General features: G+C 48.7%; 1 protein-coding gene across 4 annotated transcripts in view; it reads right to left on the bottom strand.

The window, feature by feature from the left end:
• The window catches only part of PLXNA4 (plexin A4), a 423,946-nt gene that overhangs the window by 209,182 nt on the left and 193,998 nt on the right, over positions 1-20,766 (bottom strand). For all 4 annotated transcript variants that reach the window (XM_067001330.1, XM_067001227.1, XM_048062474.2 and 1 more), the window contains one exon: positions 7,687-7,818. In XM_067001330.1, the coding sequence (XP_066857431.1) occupies positions 7,687-7,818 (132 nt within the window). The remainder of the gene's footprint in view (positions 1-7,686; positions 7,819-20,766) is intronic.

The following is a 20,766-nucleotide window of genomic DNA, read 5'->3' as shown; positions in this document are numbered from 1 at the left end:
AAACCTTTGGAACAATTTACTGCTCCCTCAAAACTGCCTAACTACAAGAAAACCTCAGGATTGCCCTGTTTGTTATATGGACACAACCTCGTTACAGTGCTGGGTGTCTGCCTCGGTTGCACTGTCAAATAATAATAGTAACAACAACAACAACAACAACAATAATAATAACAATACACCAAAAAATAGATTTCAGGGACTCCCATTACATCATCATCCTGTTAGGAAATAGTACAAGAAAACCATTTTCAGGGCAGTTGAGTACACTTGTATCCAAACACAACTGGAAAATACAGCATGACATCAAAGTTCTTTTATGATAGAAATGAGCATAAAAGCCAGCTCGCCTTTCAAGGGCAGGTTCTGGAATGGTTTCATTTTCCTGGTCCTACTCCACTCATCTATGATGATAATGGCTATATCATGCAGTATAAAGTGATGAGAGGGATTTAGCAGGGAAATAAAGCAAGAAAGGCCCAAGGCAAAGCAGGCAAAAGGCAGAGAAAAATTGTGGGGCACTTTTTAAGAGTTCTCCCTGGGTCTGACAACAAAATGGTTATTAATCCCCATTAACAAGGAGCAGGCTTAGGAGTTCGGGGGTATCACACACAAAATAAATACTAGAAAATAGTACTAGAAAAAAAAAGCTTAAAAATTAAAATTAAAAGCTTAAGCCCAAGAGGCATAGAAGTGCCTGTACTGAGGATTTCCTGAGGCAGGGTCTCTGTCCTGCCTGGATCCTCCCTCCCTGGGAGCACTGGTGCCCAGGCTGGGCTGGAGTGGAATACCAAAGCAGGGGCTGATTAACCGCTGGTGCTTTCAAGTGACCTGCAAATGTAAGGTCTGAGTGTGGCAGCGGAGAGGAGGAGACCTGGCTGTCACTGAGATTGGAGGAGACAGATGTTTAATGGAGTCCAGGATTACAGAGCTGCCAGGCTTCACATATAATCACCCGCTTCTTCGGTTTTCTCTTTTCTTCTCCCCTTCTTCTGGGTCTGTTACAGGGTCAGGGGCTGGGGGAGGAGGGGATGGAGATTTTCAGATTTCCAGCTAAATTCCTTGAGCTGCCCTTAATACTCTAACCTATTCCCAGTTGAAACCACAGCCTAGCAGTCTGCCGGGGCTCAGAGGGATGGGAGTGGATTTTTTTTCCTTTTTTTTTTTTTTTTTTTTGGAAAATAAGAGTATTTCTCTGTTCAGCAGGCTGTGTTTGGCTCACCGAGGACACGCCACAGAGGAACAACACCGTAATCGATAGTGCCCAGATGACCCTGGGCCCCAGGGGAGACATCTGCCCAACTTCCCACCCATCGCCTACCCGTGAGGATCAATAGTCCCTGCCACTTCTCACCTAGGGAATGACTCCACAGATGCTTTTTGTATTTATGGGTATTGCTCTGCCTTTCCTCCAGTCTTACTCATTCTTTTTTTAGCTTTTTGTGCAAAGGAGGAGAGCTAGTGCTTTTTGAAAGCAGAGCCCCAGATGAGAGCCAGTGAATTAGAAGGATGAATGTTCCCACTAATATACAGGGGAGAGGAGGAGGAGGAAGGCCTGGCTGCTGCTTAGTCCGACTGACCCATCTCATTCCTCACACCACAAACCCCCAGAAAAACCTACAATTGTGACCACCACAGGGATACCTTGAGGCAAGGAGTCCCAAAGCTTAACCACGCCAGGAACACAGCACCTTCAAAGTCCCAAAGCTCAATCACCCCATTCTCTACAGGAACACAGCACCTCCAAATGCCTCCGTGCATCCTCCAGCTCCTGTGCTGCCTCCTTGAGCAGCCCACGGAGGGAGCAGCTTGGCACAGGGAAGACTCTCTGGCAAGCTGCGAGATGAACGCTGACATTAGACATTGCTGAAGCTCAAGCCAAATGCAGCTCCACAGATGGCAAAGTGAAAGCCATAGTTCTGCCCCCAAATGGAGGAAACATATGAGAGAGAGTAAGTGTAGAGTTCAGGCACAAATAATGCCACTACCAAGACTGAACATAGGTCCCAAGACTGAGGGACGGTGGGAGATGCAATCTCAGATGCCCGTGCATCTCATGGGATGGAGACAGACCCTGGTGGAATATCTTCTTCTGCCATAGATGGCTCATCTGGGGCATTTCCAAGACCTTGAACTGGTTCTTCACCTGATCACCCCATTTTTCTGTTACGTACATCCCTCGTGGAGCACACAACCAACCTGGCAGGAGGTGCAGTGTGTCCCTACTCTTACAGATGCTTGCTCCTAGGATACCCAAATGAGTTCAAATCAAGCTAAACTGACTTTTTGCCATAATATGCATTATGTCAATAAAGAATTATTCCAAGAGAGTCAGCAGCACAATGTGCTGCAGTTTTGCCAGTGGGCCAAATTGCTTTTATCATTCTTGGCTGGCATATACAGGCTCTCACACAGTGTCTTTTCCATCCTCAGCTGAGCATCCATGCGGCTTTTTCCAACCATGCAGTCATTTCTCAGAGGGCATCTGACCTTATTTAACAGGCCCTTAATTAGGTGAAAGCTAATGCAAGGGAGAGAGTTCAGCCTCCGATATTGGTGAGGATGATGAGTGGTATTTTAAGGGCAGGCAAGAAGAGTCAAAAAGAACAGAAGTTGCCTCCACCGCCAGCTGGGATTACACTCACCGCTTGTTAGAGATTGACTGAACTCTAGGAACTTTTCTTCCCTACGTGTTTTGTGCAGGACTGCCCAAAAGCAGGGTATCAGGGCAATGAAATGGGTAGTTAGGAGCCTCTTTTGAGGATGTAGAGAGAGCCAAACATGACGCATCTTCATAAAGAAAGAATTTATTTCAGCATTTTACATGAGCCTCTTAGATGCTCTGATGACCCTGATCTTACCTAGCACGTCAGCCTGGTCCAGGAGCAGCCAATTACTCCGAAACAGAGACCATACTGTCAATATCCTTCCCTCCTAGCTTTCAGAAGTTGAAGAGTAAAGTCCTGCAGAAGACCTGAGCATCTCCAAAGAGTGAATGAGCACAGAGTGATTACCTTCCACACACTGCAGGCCCTTTTGCAAGACGACAGACACTGCCCCCAAAACCTTCAAGGCAACAGAGTTAAAAGATAGACATCTGCAACAGCAGGGCTGATATTTATGACAGTTTACGGGTGTCTCTGCTGCTTTTAAATCCCTGGGTCAAAAAGTCAGATTTATTAGGCAATCTCAGCATGCCGTTTTCAAACACGATCATTTCTGTCTTTTCCGGTGTCTTGGACCAATGATGAAAAACATGGCCTGCATGAAACCTTATGGCTCGCAAACAAACAAATGCAAATTAAAAGGAAAAACTCTTGAGTTATTTTTAAAACTTGTGATCTTGAGCCAGTGTTTGTGAGGACAGGCTCAGGCTGACAATCCCCTGGAAACAGCCACTCCAAGCCTAGGAGTTAATGCTAATTGAAATCTTGTGCAAAGACCACATTTGAAGAAATTAAGCTATAATTAGGTAAAGTTATTAATGATTGCTTTAACTAATTGATATGATAACACAAGCAGCAGACAAGATTTTAATCAGTGGTCACGAAATCAGAAGTAAACCAAGCAGTCACCACTTCTTCCTTTGCAGCTAATTTGCACACAATAATTCTGTTGCAGATAGTGACTCAGAGGCAAAGGGAAGAAGAATAAATCTCAGGAGACAAATAGGTAAAAGCCTCCCCCGTTTTAATGAGAAACAGACACAGAAAGGCCAAAAAGATCCTGTCAACATGATTTGTGATACCGTTACTTAATTTTTACCAAATGCTTTTTCTGCCATGCTTTAGTTGAAGTACATATTTATTTGATATTTCATTGGCAGCGTTTAAAAGAGACCCCCAAAATACCTATCTGATTCTGCTACGCATGGCCGTCCCAGTCTCACCTTTGATATATTGGCAATTTTTAGGGCATGATAGCACTGCACAGATATGGGTTATTCTCAGATCGTGGATGCCTTTCTGCTAGTTTACAGGGAAGAAGCACAACTTTCCACTCACCTGCACAAAAAAAAACTGCCAGCAAATCTCCTTCCTTGAGTAAAACACAGGGTTACTCATAAACTGTTTTCAGTCTTCTCTAACCATTAGTTAAACCAAAAGGAGGAGGCAGCTCAAAGCCTTGGAATTTTAATAAAATAAAGTTGGGGCTTCTTGCTGTTTGCTTTCTGTTTTTTCAGCCTTTAAGTTCGTTTTCTCTAGCTCTTCCCTTTGATCCCCCTATATCAAAGGGAAGAGCGAAGTTTCTCATATCTTGGAGTTGCTTCCAGGTGCTGCATCAGCTCTGCAAAACACACCCAGCACTGGGAGAGACCCAGCAGCTTGACATGCTGAAACGGAGTTACTTAGGGGTAATCTTCCAAAAATTAGTCTAGTGCCACAATATAAAATAGCATCCTGCCCCTCCTGATGTACAGAGGTAGTGTGTAAATATCAACACTTCAGCATTTAGGAGGCAAGGAGACCTGATCATCCTGTGGTGTGGGGGCAGCTGGAAGAGGAGAGAGCAAAGGAACAGGGGTGCCAGGAGTGGAGGAGTAACAGAAAAGCCTGATAATGAGAGGACAGGGCCAGAAAGAGGGATGGGGATTGGAGAGAGGCAGAAAGAGCAAGAGAGGACTGAAAAAGGGATTTCAACCCCTGCCCAGAGCTCCAGGGAGGTTGTAGGATCAGGCTTCTAGCTTGGTAGGAGAAAGAGGGTCTGAGAGAGGGTGAGAGGAGGAAGAGGGACCTGAGGAAATGTGTGTGTTTGATGGGGAGCAGAGGAGATGCAGAGACACTGAGGATTTCCTTCCCCTGCTCCTCCAGCATTCCCCATCTGCTCCTCATCCCCTCACGTTAGCGTGTGAGGCACAGGGCTCCCTGCTGTCTGCGCACCAGAAAGAAAGAAAAAGAAAGAAACAGCCCAAGCCTCCAACGTGCCCATATCCCCAAGCCCCCAGGGAACACATTGATGGAGGGACAAGTGACATTCAGAGAGATAAGTGGGGAATCAAAACCCCAGAGCAGCTCCCTCCCTGCTGTCACCACACGAGACCTCCCGGTCAGTGGGAATCCCCATCCTGCTTGTAACTCACTCAGTGCCCCTTGGAAAGGCTGGGGCTGAATGGCAGGTCTGCTGATAAACCATGACAGGTCCTGTGCATGCTCCAGTCCTTCCCACTCTGACCACAGGGTCCTGAAACACGCATTCACACTGCTTTACTACACACCTGTACCTTGGTGAAATAACGGGGTCTTTGTATGTTTGGTGACAAATCTTCCCCTCTGCTTCACTTGATCACTCTGCCTGTAAAGTATATATTTATTATATATATCAGGGCCCTTCTGCTGGTGACAAGCTGCTGCATCCTGCTCCTGAGAGCACAGCATTGCTCAGGTAGTGCTTGTCACTTCTCGGCATTCAGGGGAACTGCAAGGGCCGACCACAGGGCTGTGATGGATGAAAACCATCTGGGACAAGATCAAGGAATTGGCTGATCATTCGGGTTCCCATTCCTGCTGAGGACTGACAAGTGATGAAGCTAAGCCCAGGAAAACTGCTTTTAATGGAGCAACTGAACACCCAACAGAACTGCTCGCATCTCTGGGGCATGGCCAGGGTTGAGCCCTGAAGACTGAGGCTGGAGAAACCCTGGTCTGTGCCTGCCTTTGGAAGGGTCAGGTCAAGCTGTCACCCTCCTGTCCCTCACCTCCACAGACCTCACAATACTTAGGGATTTCTGTGGGCATTGAGAAGCTTTGATAACTTAGGGCTTTGTCCATTTATGAAAAGGACCATACTACATGGCTTGTACAACGGAGCCAACACATCCTCCCCAAGGCCAGCCTCTTCCATGCCACTCTCCGTCTTGTCTTCAACCCCTGCACCTTCTCTGTGCCCTTTTCACTAACCTTTGGGTTTCAAAGACGGGTGGGTGGAGGTGGTCTAATAAATGACAGGGAAATCGGGATTGGATTCTCCGTGGGGTTTCACGAACAACCTCTGCGGGGTCCCAATCAAAAAGATTAGTCTGCTCATGTTATAGTGGTCAGGGAAAAGCAGGTAGTTAAAATATCAGCAAGAATGCATTCTTGGAAGTTTCTGGAGGAAAAAGAAGTTACTCTTCTTGTTCCAAATTTCATTTTTTAAGGAAAGGGGGGGGGGGGGGGGGGGGTGTAGGAGGTGAGTAAACAGTGGTAAGACCAGGACCGTTTTCACTTTGGCATTGCTGAAGACATCCCATCCTTCCCAGCATTAAGCAGATGAGAAAGAAATCCCAGCTGTGTCACCACATCCCTTCTCCTGGGTTATCATCATCTCACAGCCTTGCTTATGAAGACGAATGGACAGAGCTTCTCCACTCCCCACGTAATATTTGAGGTACAGATACTCACAGCTCTGAGTGAGGGCTGGAAACATAGGAGCCCTCACAGAGACAAAACATTTAAAATAAAACATTTCAGTCAGAAGAAATGACCATCACAAATAGCTTGGAAATGATCAACTCCAGACTACTCCAGCCACCTGAAGAGGATGTGAGGAAGTCCTATAAAATCATGACAGGTGAAGAGGGGAAAATCATTCACTCCTGCTTCTTATGAGGCAGGAATTAGAGGGTGGACAAACAGCCATAATAGTGGAAGAGTGGAGAGGACACCATGGCCTGCTGGAACGCTGCTGGAATGTGGCCTCCCATACACAGACCCTTCAGGCAGTTCGTGAAGGCAGTAGGAAGCGTTTTAAGTTGTTGGGTTTTTTTTTTTTTGCTTGTTTGTTTTTTCTTCTGTCTGGTGCCATTTATATGGTGCAAGGCCAGGAGAGCAATATTGACTCAATGAATCATTGAACTCTAACGCATGGGTGAACACATCACACTTGGACTGGGCGCTGCAGCCGAGCTGAAGCCATGCAGTAGGGCACCCACATCACCCTACCACATTCCCTCTCTGCTCCTTTTTTTCTAGGCATCCTAAAGATCCTCACAAGCACACACAAATTAACCAGTTACAATAAGAAGTCCCTGCATGTCCACAAGGCTAATTGCAAAACAATTAATTTCTTCATGCAAAACTAGTTCTTCCAACTCAAAGAGCAAACTTCCTTAAGGTCAAGCACTCTGCTGAAACCAGCCACACTTCCCTGTTGAACACCCAGACTGCCTCTTCCCTGGCCTCTGGGTGGTAATATTTTCAATAATACAAATACTAATAACAGCAGGAATGTCACAATAAAATTGGCCTGCACCCTGGCAGGCAGTGTCCCACACTCCAGATCACTGCGTCTCAGAGAAGCTCCAGCTTCTCCAAATACTCCGTTTGGAGCCAAATGATTCAGCGTTGCATTTACCCACCCTACCCATTATCGGTGGCAGATGCAGCCCCAGTTTGAATGGGGGTGGAGAGCAACGTGGCACGCAGCAGATGCAACAGCAGCTCCTTGTCACGTAGCCAGCAGGATGTGGACTGCATAAGGCAATGCTGGGGGTGGTTTCTCCCCCCGAGGTCTGTGCCCCTGGCCCCTCGATAATATTCATCAGTGTGTAAATGTAATGGTTTCTAAGCACAATCTTTAAATATTCAACAGAGCACAAGGATCTTTTGTAGGAGCTGTTTTTACTCTGAGAATTTCAGGCCAAATTCTGCCATCCGTTGCATGGCTAAGCCAAAAAATTTCCAAACATCGTGGTCTGACAGGGTTTCTTACCTGCTTCTCGGACATGATATAGAGGTGTTCATGATCCACTGAGAAGGCCATGTCCCGTAATACCGGGCCGGTGTCCACCACCTGCACTATCTCATACTCCAGCGTGTTCTTGGTGGTGCCATCCACACGGATCTGCAGGAAAACAAAAGCAGGCAGAGAACATGAGTATTTTTCCTCATTTCATTTAGACTGTAGGATAATCCTTGGAGAAAAGCATTCTTGTTATATCTTTCAGACAACGACCACTGTCATCACAAAATAAACTTTCCCCCTGCCTCCTCACTTTAAGGATAAAGCAGTTTAACTGCTTTTTTTTTTTTGGTCCCATCAACACAAAAGAACTGTAGAACAATCCAGAGCCTGGTCATTTTTCACTGGCACTATCAGTGTATTACTGTTGTTGCCTGGACAAATCTACCCAGCTGAAAATGGTGGCACAAAGGGCAGAATTTTTGATAATGATGTGCAAAAGAGAAAAAAAAAACACACAAGAGCCTACCAGACCGACTCACTCAAATGCTAGTCAGATGCTATTATGGTTCTCATTGCTAATATTCCATGGGGCAATATACTACTGCAGAACACACGACACGACACAGGCTATTTCTCTTCTTGATGACCTATATCTGATATTGAAATCTGTCCTGCACAAATACGGCACCGTACGATTCCAGCCACATCTCATAACAAGGTGTCACGGAGGAACATCAATAACTGGGATGATGAGAACGGACCTGATACACAGCCCCGGTCTACCCCTGATAGGGAACCAGCACAACGGAAGAAAGTGCACACAACTCCGTAGGTTTCTGTCTTTGCTGGTCTCAAGCCAATTTCTAGAGATTGGGCTGAATACCAGATGGAGAAGGTTTCTAATCCTTTCCATTAGTACGATCGCAATTCAGGGTAATCTAGCTATCCATAGGACTGTTGGGTCCCTCTGGATATTCAGCAAAACCCACGACCATGTGTTTCAGAGTTGCATCCATGTTGCTTCTCTCCCTTGCTATCTTCACTGTGTTTCCTTGCAGTTTCAGAAAATCTTCAATCCCACAGCAACCCAAACATTACAGTGCCCTTCTCTAGAAGAAACAGAGTTTTAGCTGATCTGCTTTGTGCTCCGCATCATGACCTCCATACCTTCCTGAGTAAAGCAGGAAGCAGGATCACAGTCCCTGGTTTCCCTGATTTTTAATTGTGTAGTTTGATAGTTGAGGGGGAGTAAAAAAAAAAAAAAAAAAAAAAAAGGAAAAAAAAAAAAAACACCCAAAAGGAAATAACAAGCCCTGGAGAAGTGATGGTATCAAGACCCATTCCCACTGTTCCCTGGCACGCAGTCCACGAGCTCGTTCCTTCTGTCTCAACCTTTCAGCCAAGAAACTGAGCCTGAATCATCTTCTGTGTTAGAAAGGCAAAGAGAAGGGAAGAGAGGGAATGACAGAGGGTCTGGAAAGCCTAAAAAGGGCAGCACTGATATACAGATTTTCATCTTTGTCCTTTCCCTATCTCTCCACCCATATGACAACACCATATGACAAGAAAGAAACCTTATTTTGGACAGATGGGGGATATGAGGACCTGGAAAATCATGTTCCATAACCCTGGAAAGATGGGGGTCACGAGGCAGAGAGGATTTAGAGAGGCTCTCTGTGACAGCAAAGGGTGTGGAAGGTGTTCAGGGATGCTCAGATCCCATGAGATTGCTCAGCCTACGTTGGGCCGGGCATTGACCATTAGGCTGGGCAAAGTAGACTGGAGGATTTGCAGTTGGTTTGTCGTCTGGATGGATCTGGTGGTGACAGCAACACGCTCCACAACATTAATGCAGATGGAGGTTGGGGGCTTAAGCCCAGCACCAAGCATCCGAGCCTCCCACTGGCTCTGCCTGCTTGGGAGGAAAGGGCTCACTTGTGTTTTTCCTGGGTGCCTTGAGCTCCCCCGAGTCTCTACTGGAAAGCAGTCACTGATATGTCTTACCCAGGAGGTTAAGGGACAAGATGTCAATGGGATTAGGGTGAGTCATTCCCTTTAGGACAGCCTGAAGATGGGAAGGACACACGGAAAGGACTGCAGGTCAAGAAACATGCCCAGGACAGCCCAGATGTCCCCACAGCAGGACCCCTTCCAATTTCCCATGGGGACTGCACCATGTTCTCGCTGGCAGGGAGCAGTGCTTGGGCTCTGCCTCAGCTTTTCCTCCCTTCCCCATCCCCTGTGGGTGCCCGTGCCCACCAGAGGGCTGCGGAAGTCCCTGGATCTCATCACCGTGCTAAACAAACCTGACGTCTTTGCAGCTTCGACCTTGATTTCTCAGCATCATCAGGGTCAGATCCATAAGCCACTGGATATATAAGCAGCCAATTATCACTCCAGGCTCAGTCCCCATCCTTAGCCTTTGCCAGGCCCCATTAGAGGAGAAGGAGCTCGGAGATAGACGAGGCAGGCTGGAGAGATAGGCAGCTGGAGCTAACAAACGGGAGGTACGGCCCCCAGGGATCTGTGCTCCGGGCTTGGTGCAGGTAAAAGACTTGCAGAGGTTTCACGCTGGGAAAACAGTGACACTCGGAAGGGATTTAACAGCTATTGCTGACCTAATTGGCTGCAAAATCATTATTTTGCAAGGGGGGGGGGGGGGAGGAGAGGGCTCGTTCCACTGTACGTGTGCATTTGCACACATATGCACTCATGCCTCCCGACAACAGCACGGAGATCTCTTCCTCTAGCTAAAGCTACGAAATAAGGGAAAAGAAAATTCAGAAGGCGGCCAGAAAGTCTGGCAGACATTCACCCACACCACACAGACCGCGCGAGCCCTGTGCCAGCAAGGAGGTGATTATTGCGGCTCGCAGCCAGGAGTCTGGCTGCTAACTCAAGCCATCCCCTATCCCATTTTAAACTGTCCTTCGTGTGCTCGACCCCAGGCGTAGAGCCTGGAGGATCCCCATCTTCCCTGCACATTCTTCCTGGGGCTGAACATCAAACAGCACAACAGCAGTTGGAGAGTTTTATTCCCTGCTCCCAGGCATCCATTAGCAGCAGAGCATTTAGGTTTTGGAAAAAAAATAAAATAAAAAAAGTCAAAGAAGAGCCAAAGAGCCTATAAAGGGGAAATGAGAAGATTCTCATCAAAGCCTGCAAGTGATCGGCGGTGATGTCAGGGACGCAGATACGATCTCTGCTAGGAAATCTTCCCAGCCTGCTGACTGTGGGGAGCTCAAGGCACGTCCCGGCATTTTGCTCTGTTCCTGCTCTCCTTCCTTGGCATCAACCAACTCCACCAAGCCCTGCATGGTAAAGTTTTCTTCTAACTAAGGTATGGGTATTCCTACCCTAAAGATGATCTTATCAGGCTGTGGGATAAGAGCCCGGGGGGACTTCTCCTTGAAGCTGGCTGTGAACCATCCCACTCAGCACCCCAAGCCCTCATCCAACCCCACCACCACCTCGCACACCCCCAGGACCATCACCCACCACCTTTTACCCCACTCCCTGATAACCTCCCACCGCCCCACAGCCAACACACGTGTGCAGAGCTGACGGGGACCTGTTCATTCAGGCTGCCCGCTAATCCTGTTTCCTGGAAGGCTGCACTCACTCGGCTTCGTTCTGCAAAGCCGGCTGCTATTAAAACATCAGCATGATGCTTCCCGAAGGTCAGCCACCAGGGGACCTATTCTGGCAGCTGTTTGTTTGTTTGTCTGAACATTATCTAGGCCTGGCTGTTTATTTACATCCATTGAAGTATCAGACAATAAATATCCTCTCCCAGTAGCAAACAGATGCTTGCACTCGAATGTTCTGGCTAGCGCCGGCTTCAAAACGATCTCCTTAATGAGCAAACAACACTATTAATCTTTAAAGACACAGGCTCTGGCCTTCCCTGAGCTCCCACCCTGGCCATGGCTGGCCCTACAGGCATCCTGGCAAGGAGCCCACGGGTCTGGAGGATGAAAGAAGGTAAAAGATACCTCCCTTCATTTTACTGGTGCCTTTCAGTGTTATCTGGGTCCCTCCAGCTGCTGCAGGATCCACAGGAGGGCGATGCTTGAACACAGTCTCCTGGGCAAGCTGGTGGCAGATGTCTCAATCAGACCTTAACGACAGACATAGGTTTTAGAGGTTGGGATCGTATGGCTGTCGAATTAAGGGGCACGATGGATCCCTTCAAAGCATGGGTACAATCTTAAAAGGGCCAACGAAAAGCGTTGGGGTTGGAGGACTAAGCAGGAATTGGTGCCTGCAAGATCTTAGCCCCAGTGATGGAAGACAGACCATGGTCATGGCAAAAGAGCAAATTTCTTTAAGCTCAACAGAACAACAGAAACACCTGCCTTCCAGACCATCATGATCATGCAGTTCAATTAGCATGCTCTTATTTTGCTAGGCTGGATGGGGATGGCCTCTTTTTGGCATTGGCAAAGTTGGGAAGGCTCTCCCAAATTGCATGTCTACGTATGCAAACAGCACAGGTTCATCTGTAGAGGAACACCGTTTCTGCTAAAAGCCAGCAACCACACTGCTTGTGTTTCAGCCATGGCCTGATGTCGTAAACTGAATCACTGTTTGGAGCACATGAACATCACCCAGTTTTGTTTTATCCAAGACAAACCCAGTTCGTACACTTTGTGCTATCTGCTCTGCTACTAAATCCCAGCAAATTAAGCATGGACAAATAGTTGTCTTCAAAATTGTCTTCAAAAGCTCACTCCGCGGAAATGCTCACAGCACTCCTGCTACCACATCGGCTATATTTTCCTGTCCCATTAGCCTGGACTTGTCACTGGCAGCAAAAGTCAACATCATTTCCACCATGCCAGTTGAGTTCAGCTGCTTCCTACTCATCTAGAGCCATCACCTCCTGCCCACAGCATTGTTCCTGGCCCTGTAGAGCCAAAATGACACCCATGCCCACACGCACACATTGACTCCTCTGTATAAGGCATTTAAAACCCATCCAGGTCTCTTGAGATGTGGTCGGGAGCAGGATCACAGGCGGATGATGCCTGGCCAAGAAGACAGCCGTAGACACTGGTTGGCTGATTGTCATTGCAAATAATTAAATGAATAACTAAGGGGAAGAGGAGCTGGGTGAACCACAGCTCGCTCAGCCAGCACCCTCCCCAGCACTCTGCTTCATGCAGAATCAGCAAACCCTGGGCTGATGAAAAAGGGAATTCGTCGTTGCCAGCCCCAGTGCTCCCAGCCGGCACTGCAGCAGCTCCCAAATCACACTGAAGGTTTACTTTGGAAACAAAATCACCCCGTTTCCCAGGGGAGGTGATTAAGCAGCTGCAAGGAAGATTGCAAGGGTGGATTGAAAAGGCAAAGCCCAAGGGATCACAGCATCAGATCCCTCTGCTTCCACCTGGGTGCAAGGGAGCAAATGCGGTGGCACCGGTTCTGAAAGGAAGAGAAATATTTTGGACAGGGAAAACCAGACCTGGTAGCACTGTCTCCGTCCTGGCCATTCCCCAAGGCATTCCTTCTTTGTCCGCCCTGCCTCTCCTTCTCCCAGGGCTTCTCACTGAAATCACCATCATTATTTCTCACTATTGGATTAAGGCTCAGCAAACCTCATTTCTAGGAGATCCAAGCGGCCCCGCGCATCAATCCAGGCTGCTCTGAGCAGTGCCCAGCCACAGCCTTACGACTGCACAGGGGCCTCTAATACTTTATTGCTTTTCCAATATCAGTTCCTCCCCGTTTTATGAACCTGACGTTCCCCAGCGGACGCTGGGACTGCTGGCTGCTGTCCCTGGCATGGTGAGGGGGGCAAAAGCACAGCAGACAGAGCATGATCTAACGTCAGGCTGTTATGATGATAATCTATTTCTGCTCTTCCATTGATTTGGGTTCCATGATGTAGCTGTATTGATCTCAGCGAAGACAGGGAAGGGGCTGGCGATGCACCCCTTCCTCCCCTTTCCCTCCGTTTTGGCATGTGTTTTCCAGTCGAATCATCTGTCCTAATTTGCCTAAAGCCTATTAGCAGGAGATCAATTTCTAATAAAACACGGTATTTCAATAACCCTGTCCATCTACTGATCCAAGAGGCTTTTAGAAACACTAACTGAAAGAAAAGCAAAGGGTGAGGTGTCTCCTTCTTGTGCCTGACAGCCAGCAGCCCTCTCACTTCTCTCGCACAGATGTTTCGAGGTGCTGCTTGTGTGAATGGTGCCAGCCCCTCCGAGCACACATCTCAGGGCGCCTTCAGCCATATGGAGAGCAGGACCCTGGCAAACCAGGTGTTCAGCCTCAACCCTCATGCTTTCAGTGCTGCCCAGACCCAGATGTGTTGCGACAGCAGCCACGGTCACCAGAGAGATGCAAGCCAACCTGGGAAGGAGACCAACCCCGGCATTTGGCTCCAAGGCAGCCTAAACTTGCAACCTCCCCCCACACTTCACCTCTAAATCTCTGTCCCCGTGATGATTCACTCAGTTATAGGCACGGACCCAAGGATGTGTACACCAAGATGCAGAAGGCACCCATACGCAGAGCACGTTCTCGCCATACACTGCTTTACATGAGAGGGACATCAAACGGGCTCATCTTGCAATCTCTTCAAGATTTACACTTGATTTACACTTCTTTTCTCCAGGAGACCTAAACTTTGCAAGTAAGCAAGACATTTGCTACAGCACTGCAACAACAAAAGAGAAGGGTTCCTCCTTTATTCCCCATGCATACGGTTCCTAGGGCCTTTTTCACGGGGTTTTCAAGGAAACAGCTTCCCTCGAATCCCACTGGCTAATCCCTACCATCTGCAGGCGTTGCACCGTAATCCTCCCTCCGCACACCCTCAGCTGGGCTCTGGCGTGGCTGCACTGGCCAGGGCCACGGGATCTAATCCTGCTGAGAAGTCACCCACTGACCTCCCGTGGAATCCAGCCAGGCTGCAAAATTGGGTCAAACAGAGAGGTGCCTGACTGCTGGGTAAGAGATCTCCCTTGTAGGGCAAGCACAGTGCTCTGGGGCTTCAGGAGAAGGATGGGATGAGAGGTTGATTGCCCAGAGAAGCTGTGGCTGCCCCATCCCTGGCAGTGGCCAAGGCCAGGCTGGATGGGGCTGGGGGCAGCCTGGGCTGCTGGGAGGTGTCCCTGCCATGGCAGGGGCTGGCATGAGATGCGCTTTGAGGTCCCTTCCAACCCAAACCAATCTGTGATTCTGTGATTCTGTGATCTGTTTTCTTTTCCAAGGGAGACATGGGTTACCCTGCCTTGACATGGCTCCTAGATGTTTCAGGGGCACTAGGTTACAACGAATCAAGCCTGCAATGATCTCTGATACACTGGAATGAGCCTTCTGCTTTGGTCCTGCAAGCCAGGAGACCAATTCATAACTGGTTGAGTCCTTTTTTTCATAGTCCACCGCATGTGACTGCTGTGCCATTCCACTTCATCTGCCCACCAACACGTATAGCAAGAGATACTTCTGCCTGCAGTGGATTTATGAGCTAAACTGGACATAAACAAAAAGCCAGCCTTGCGTTCTGGGCTTGGACAGCACCTACCACAGCAGCTTTATGATGGCTGCTCCCAGTACCATAAAAATAATACTTACAGCTTGAAGTGTGGCCAGTCAGGCTGTACCCGGACTGCAGGGCTTGACCCAAACTGAAATAGCTGCCGTTCAAGCATGGACACAAGGTAAAGACAAGGAGGTGACCGGGTCCTTTCCCTCCCTCGGCAGGGAGCACGTCAGGTGTGTGCAGCTCTCACGTCCACCAGCCCATTGACAGATGACATCATTTCTGAGAGCATGGTTTACATATGCTCCCCTGGCGCTCCCTGATTGATAAATTAGACACTCACGAGCCACGTGCTAATCAATGCAAATCATTAGTTTGTAACAACACCAGGCAAGCTCGGCAGAGCTCATTTTTCAAGGTAATGGCCTGCCAAGCGATTGGTGCGCAGCAGCTAGCCCTGCCAGCAGATCTATGGGCAGGCTGCTGGCTCTCACCGATGGCATGGGGCTGAGGCCTCTGCTCTCCTGTCCCCGTGCTGAGGACTGGGCTGTGCTGCTCGGTGCAAGAGCCAGAGACACAAATCTGTTCTTCCCTTCCTTCACATGGGGCATCACAGCTCCCAGCCCTTGCCTGAGATCTGGTGACAGTGGCCACCTTGGTCCCAGGTATCTCGGATCTATGTATCACACTGCCAGGCATCCCAGGAACATTTATTCTTCACTTATTCCTAAAATAAAAACCATTTGAGACTGAAAAAGCCTGTTTTGCCCTCTTTCAGTGGAAAATTAAGCAGGATGCTGAAAGCATCGACCTGCAGGTATCTCCTAGGCAGTGTCATCCTGACCACAGTGACATCTCTGGGTTTTGATGCTTGCATCAGGCATGTGTTTGGCCAAACCAATAGGACATTTGAACCTTGTAGTCATCAGATTTTATACCCAAAGTTTTGGCTTCAGGCTCTTAAACATGTTGCCCAGCTGAGTGGGGAGACTAAAACTACATCAGGCAAAGGACCTGATACCATTGAGCGGAGCAAAGGGAGGGCAGGAGCATGGGACAGCTCTGCCCATTCCTCAATCTGCAAGGAACCCAAACATCCTCTGTGTCTGCTTCCTGAGCACCGCAGGGTCAGCCACGCTGGGAACGGAGCAGTGTCTTCATCCATGGGTTAGGATCCCAATGGATCATCCCAAAGGCCATCCTGGTGCCACGCTGCCCATGGACATTGCTGTTAGGCTTTGGGATCTTGCACTTGTCTATCTGTGGCACACCTGTGGCTACTTTACAGCAATAAAGTCATCTCCTTCTATTCACAGCACCCTATTGTAAGATCTGAAAGAAAATCCCCTGGACTTATCAGCTGTGGAGTTTTTCTAGGATGTCGTGGAGTTTTAATTTTCCAGCATGAAGGAGTTCAGATGTACATACAGCCACTGACCACAACAGGAAGGGTACAGGTCCCCAGCTACTTCGGTTTTTCCCAAACTGGTGGAATTTCATTACGGGCAACATTTCTGGGGAGGGGACAGCTAGCTTTTTAACATTTATTTTGTTGCTACCACTAGTCCTGCTTCTTCTTGCAGAAAATGTAAATAGAGGTGTTCAGTCAGAGTGGATTTTTGTTGATATTAAGGGAGTAGCAATGCAAAAAAAGAATGAAAATTAAACTTCAATATATAAGAACATTCCTTGGGTGGTGGCTCACATGGTGCACAACCCAAAATACCTGCTCACCTCTGGTCAGCTCTTAAGCAGGGATCAAAGTATAGATCAACACAATTCAGATAAGTAGCATGACCAGAAAGGCTTAAAACCTTACTGGCTTTGGGGTCAGAAATACCCAAAAGCACAGCCTGTGTCTGAATGGCCAAAGATATCAACACAGTGTTGGTCTAGGGCACAAATCCCTACACGGCATTGCTCAGAAGTTGTGGCAGATAGTTTTATGGGATGCTCTGAGGACAGACGGATGGCGGCATGGGCTGGCTGGGGAATACAAGTCCTTTATAAGGGTCCGTTCATGGGGCTGAGAGACCAGAGATGAGCTCATCCTGCCATGCCAGGAACGCGGTGACCCGGAGGGCTGGGAGCCCCGCGGGGGGTTGCAGAACAGCAGCACAAAGGGCTCTTTGACTGAGGCCAGACGGGGAGAGCTCTGAGACACCCACAGATCCTCATGACTCCATCTCACTTGAGAGGAAGCCAGCTGCCCTTTGGCAACAGGAGGCGTGCACACACACAGGGACTCAGGCACCCGCAGGGGCACGATGGCAGGAAAGCACCAAAAGCAGTCACAGCACGGCAGAATTCAGCACAGCACCATGCCACGGGGTGGAAATATTCAAGGAGGTGCAGGCACAGAGGCACCCAGTGACACCCTGCCCATCCAAATTCATCTGCATGGATTTAGGGTATGCTTTAGGGGGTCTTGGTCAGGAGCAAGGGGTCCTGGGGTGATGTGACGATGTGCAATTTCCCTTTAGGGCATATCAGAGGCAGACCAAAACTCCTGCTTCACTGAGGATTTGGGCGCTTTCACCACTTTCACCAAACAATGCAGATCAAAAATCTTATCCTGGAGATTATACCTCTGCTCAAGTAAGGTTTTCTGTTCTTGCGGTGATGTTTGTGTCAGGCTCTGGTGCTAAATTGCAGCAGAAAGGGCAGAGAAATGGGGTGATGGGCTGGGAGTGAATAACTGAAAACTGAGAAACCCAGGGGCTGGAGCTCTTTGCTCTCTCCTTTGGGATGAAGGGGGCTCAGGGTGGACGGATGGAGCAGTGGCTTGGGAACAATCCCTGCCAGGGATTTTTATCTCTGAAGCAAGGGGAAAAGGGACCCTGAAAGAGAATCTCTCCAAGGAAATCAGCCAGCCCAGCCTCTCTGTCCGGTTCTTTTTGTTGGTTGACATCCCTGGGGCTAAGGTCGAGATAATGAGGCCCCACATATCTCTGGGCCCCAGACTCATGACCAGGTTGTGCTCTGCAAAGGTTATTATGATTCAATTGCCGACTGTTTCAGCTCCTGGGCTTCTCAATGCCAAGGTGACCTATTAAGAACTTAATATCAGATAAAAAACCAGCCCTTGAAGCCTTTCTAACCTTCATAATCTATGTTTATCCACAGGAGAAAAACAAAAAGGGGGGAAAAATGGGAGAGAGAAAAAGTGAAATCTTATCTTCCAGTATTACCTCAGATAAGAGGGAAGCACCATCTGGGGACAAAGCTCCACGTTTGCCCTTTCTCCCCTTTCATGAACCTGCCAGAATGATCCAGCCCTGTCCTGGAGCATCGAGCCTCTTCCCTCCCCTTCCCAAGCACCAACCCTCCACTGAAAGCTGCTCTCATGTGCTGATCCAGCACCAGTTCCTCTTATCTCATCTCTGACATCTGACCACGGGACATGTCTCTGCTCAAGCTATCCTCAGCATAGCCGCCTTCTTCTTCCCAAGGCTTCCTCTCATCTCCCATCAGCCAGCCCCTCGTCAGTGATCCAAAGCCATTCCCTACTCATTTTGTCTTCCAAGACCACTACGTAATTCTTGGTCCTACCAAAGCAGCGCATCACTTGGCTGGATTCACCTTCCATCTGCAGCAATGAGCTGCAAGGTGTTCCCAGCCACTGCTTTGCTTTCCACATTTCTCATTGAGCCACCCGGGGATTGGATGATTTTTAAGGGATAGCTTCCATGGCTACAGGAAAGGGTAAATGGAGGTTGTTGAGATATGAAGAGGAGACCCCAAAAGACGCCACCAAAGCAGCGTGCATCACTGCGCAGCCCTCAGCTCAGAGGGATACACAGGGGAGAGAGCGATCACACAACCACGGCTCTCAGCCCATTACCACGGACACCTCTAGACAGGGCTGGAAAGAGGCAAGAAATCGATTGGTATTGGAAATCTTCAAATGAAAAGTATTGTGTAAGTCAAGTAATTATTACCTCCGATAGCGTAAGAACAGCATGTATTGCTAGACCCTTAATCACGGGGATTCCTTGTGCATCAATCAGAGTTAGACAAATGTGTATTCAAAGCCTTTGATTGAATTATCTAAAAGTAAGTGACAAATTTTAAAATAATGACCAAGCAGGCACGTTTTTAACGTGGGTAAATGGCAACTCGTATTGCCACCAGTGAAAGTCTTATGTGGATAAAGAGATGCAAGGTGGAAATGCAGCCTCTGAGGAAGGCAGGGAGTGCTTTCCTTCCAGCCAGGCACACCTCGTCCTCTGCAGAGCATCAGCACAGGGCTACGGGAGAAAAGCTGCCCACCCCGTGGAGGAAACAGAGCCCTCTGTGTGCACTTAAAAGGATTAGGAGGTCTGCTGGGACCTGTCCTAAAGGAGCTGCACAGCACCGAGGGCAAGGCACAAGGCGCAATCAAGAGAGAATTAAGAGAGTCGGAGGGATTTAGCAGGCAAGTGCTGACATATTATTCCATTTGGATGGAGGCAGGGGATGCCTGGGGGAGGAGGAAGGCTGCCTGAGTCGTTCAGGTTGGGGCCAGGCTGCTGAGCCAGGAATCAGATGCTACATCGAGCTCTTGAGCAGGTCGGGCTGCCCCAAGGAAGGAGTCAGAAGGGGTTTTCGTGAGTCTAACGTGACCCGTGGTTTTGAGCTGGTCCAAAAACCTCTCACCCAGAGGAACTGCAGATGAAATAGGAAATGAAGTGAAGAAAGCCTAAGGAACCTGAGCAGAAAGGGGGCCCCAAGGGTCCAATCTCTAGGGATGCTCACAGCCAAGTGATGCACAAGGACCTCAGCCCAGCAGGGAAGCCCGAGCAGAGCCAGTAAGACGTGCTGCCTTTTTAACAGGACTCCAGGCCTCTACCAGCCCACACATCTGCAGCTCCCTTGGTGCCTCATAGCTCCATGCTTACCTCTAAACTGGTTAGGTGATGTGATGGACCACGAGAATTTGTCCTGGTCCAAAGAGATGTCATCTCCCAGGCCCTTCATTTACTTTTTTAAGTATCAGAGTCTTGTCTGAGGTGAGACAGCTAGTTAGTTTTCTTCTAATGTAAGAGATTAGGATGTCTGAGCCTTATAAAGACCATCCCATATGCAGTTGCAGGAGTCCTATCAAATCCTGGAGGTGTGGAGCTTGCCATATACATATCCTGCCCAAAAACCTCTGGGTGACACAGTGCACGTGTCCTTGGGTGGTGTTACCCTCGCAGAGTAGAAACTGTGCCCCAGACATCGCTGTTGTATTTGGGTGCTTCAAGAGAAGAATTTGGGGAAAAACATAGCATGGCTTCCCAGAACCGCAGTGTCTCAGGACCCCAGGGAGCCCAAGCTGGATCCTTCCTCACTACCTTGAATACGGCAAGCAAGGCAGAAGCATGCAGAAAGCTCTTTCAGTGATGGGAAGGGGATAGGAGAAGACCCAGGACACAATCTTCTCATGTCCCCATAGCCATCACCTACCTCCAATGGGCCCGGAGGAGTCAGCAGGAGGGTGTCAGTCCTGGGAGAGGAGGGATCGCTTTCCTCTGGGACCTCGAGGTAACCCCGGCAATGAAACTCTACCCGAAGCCATTTTGACAGGAGGTTGTGGCACAAGACAAGGCAAGGTCAGGAGTTCAGCATCAATACAGCAAGTGCCT

Source organism: Anser cygnoides, chromosome 1 (assembly GCF_040182565.1).
Source record: "Anser cygnoides isolate HZ-2024a breed goose chromosome 1, Taihu_goose_T2T_genome, whole genome shotgun sequence".
Lineage (NCBI taxonomy): Eukaryota > Metazoa > Chordata > Aves > Anseriformes > Anatidae > Anser > Anser cygnoides.
This window is presented reverse-complemented; position numbering and strand designations above follow the sequence as displayed.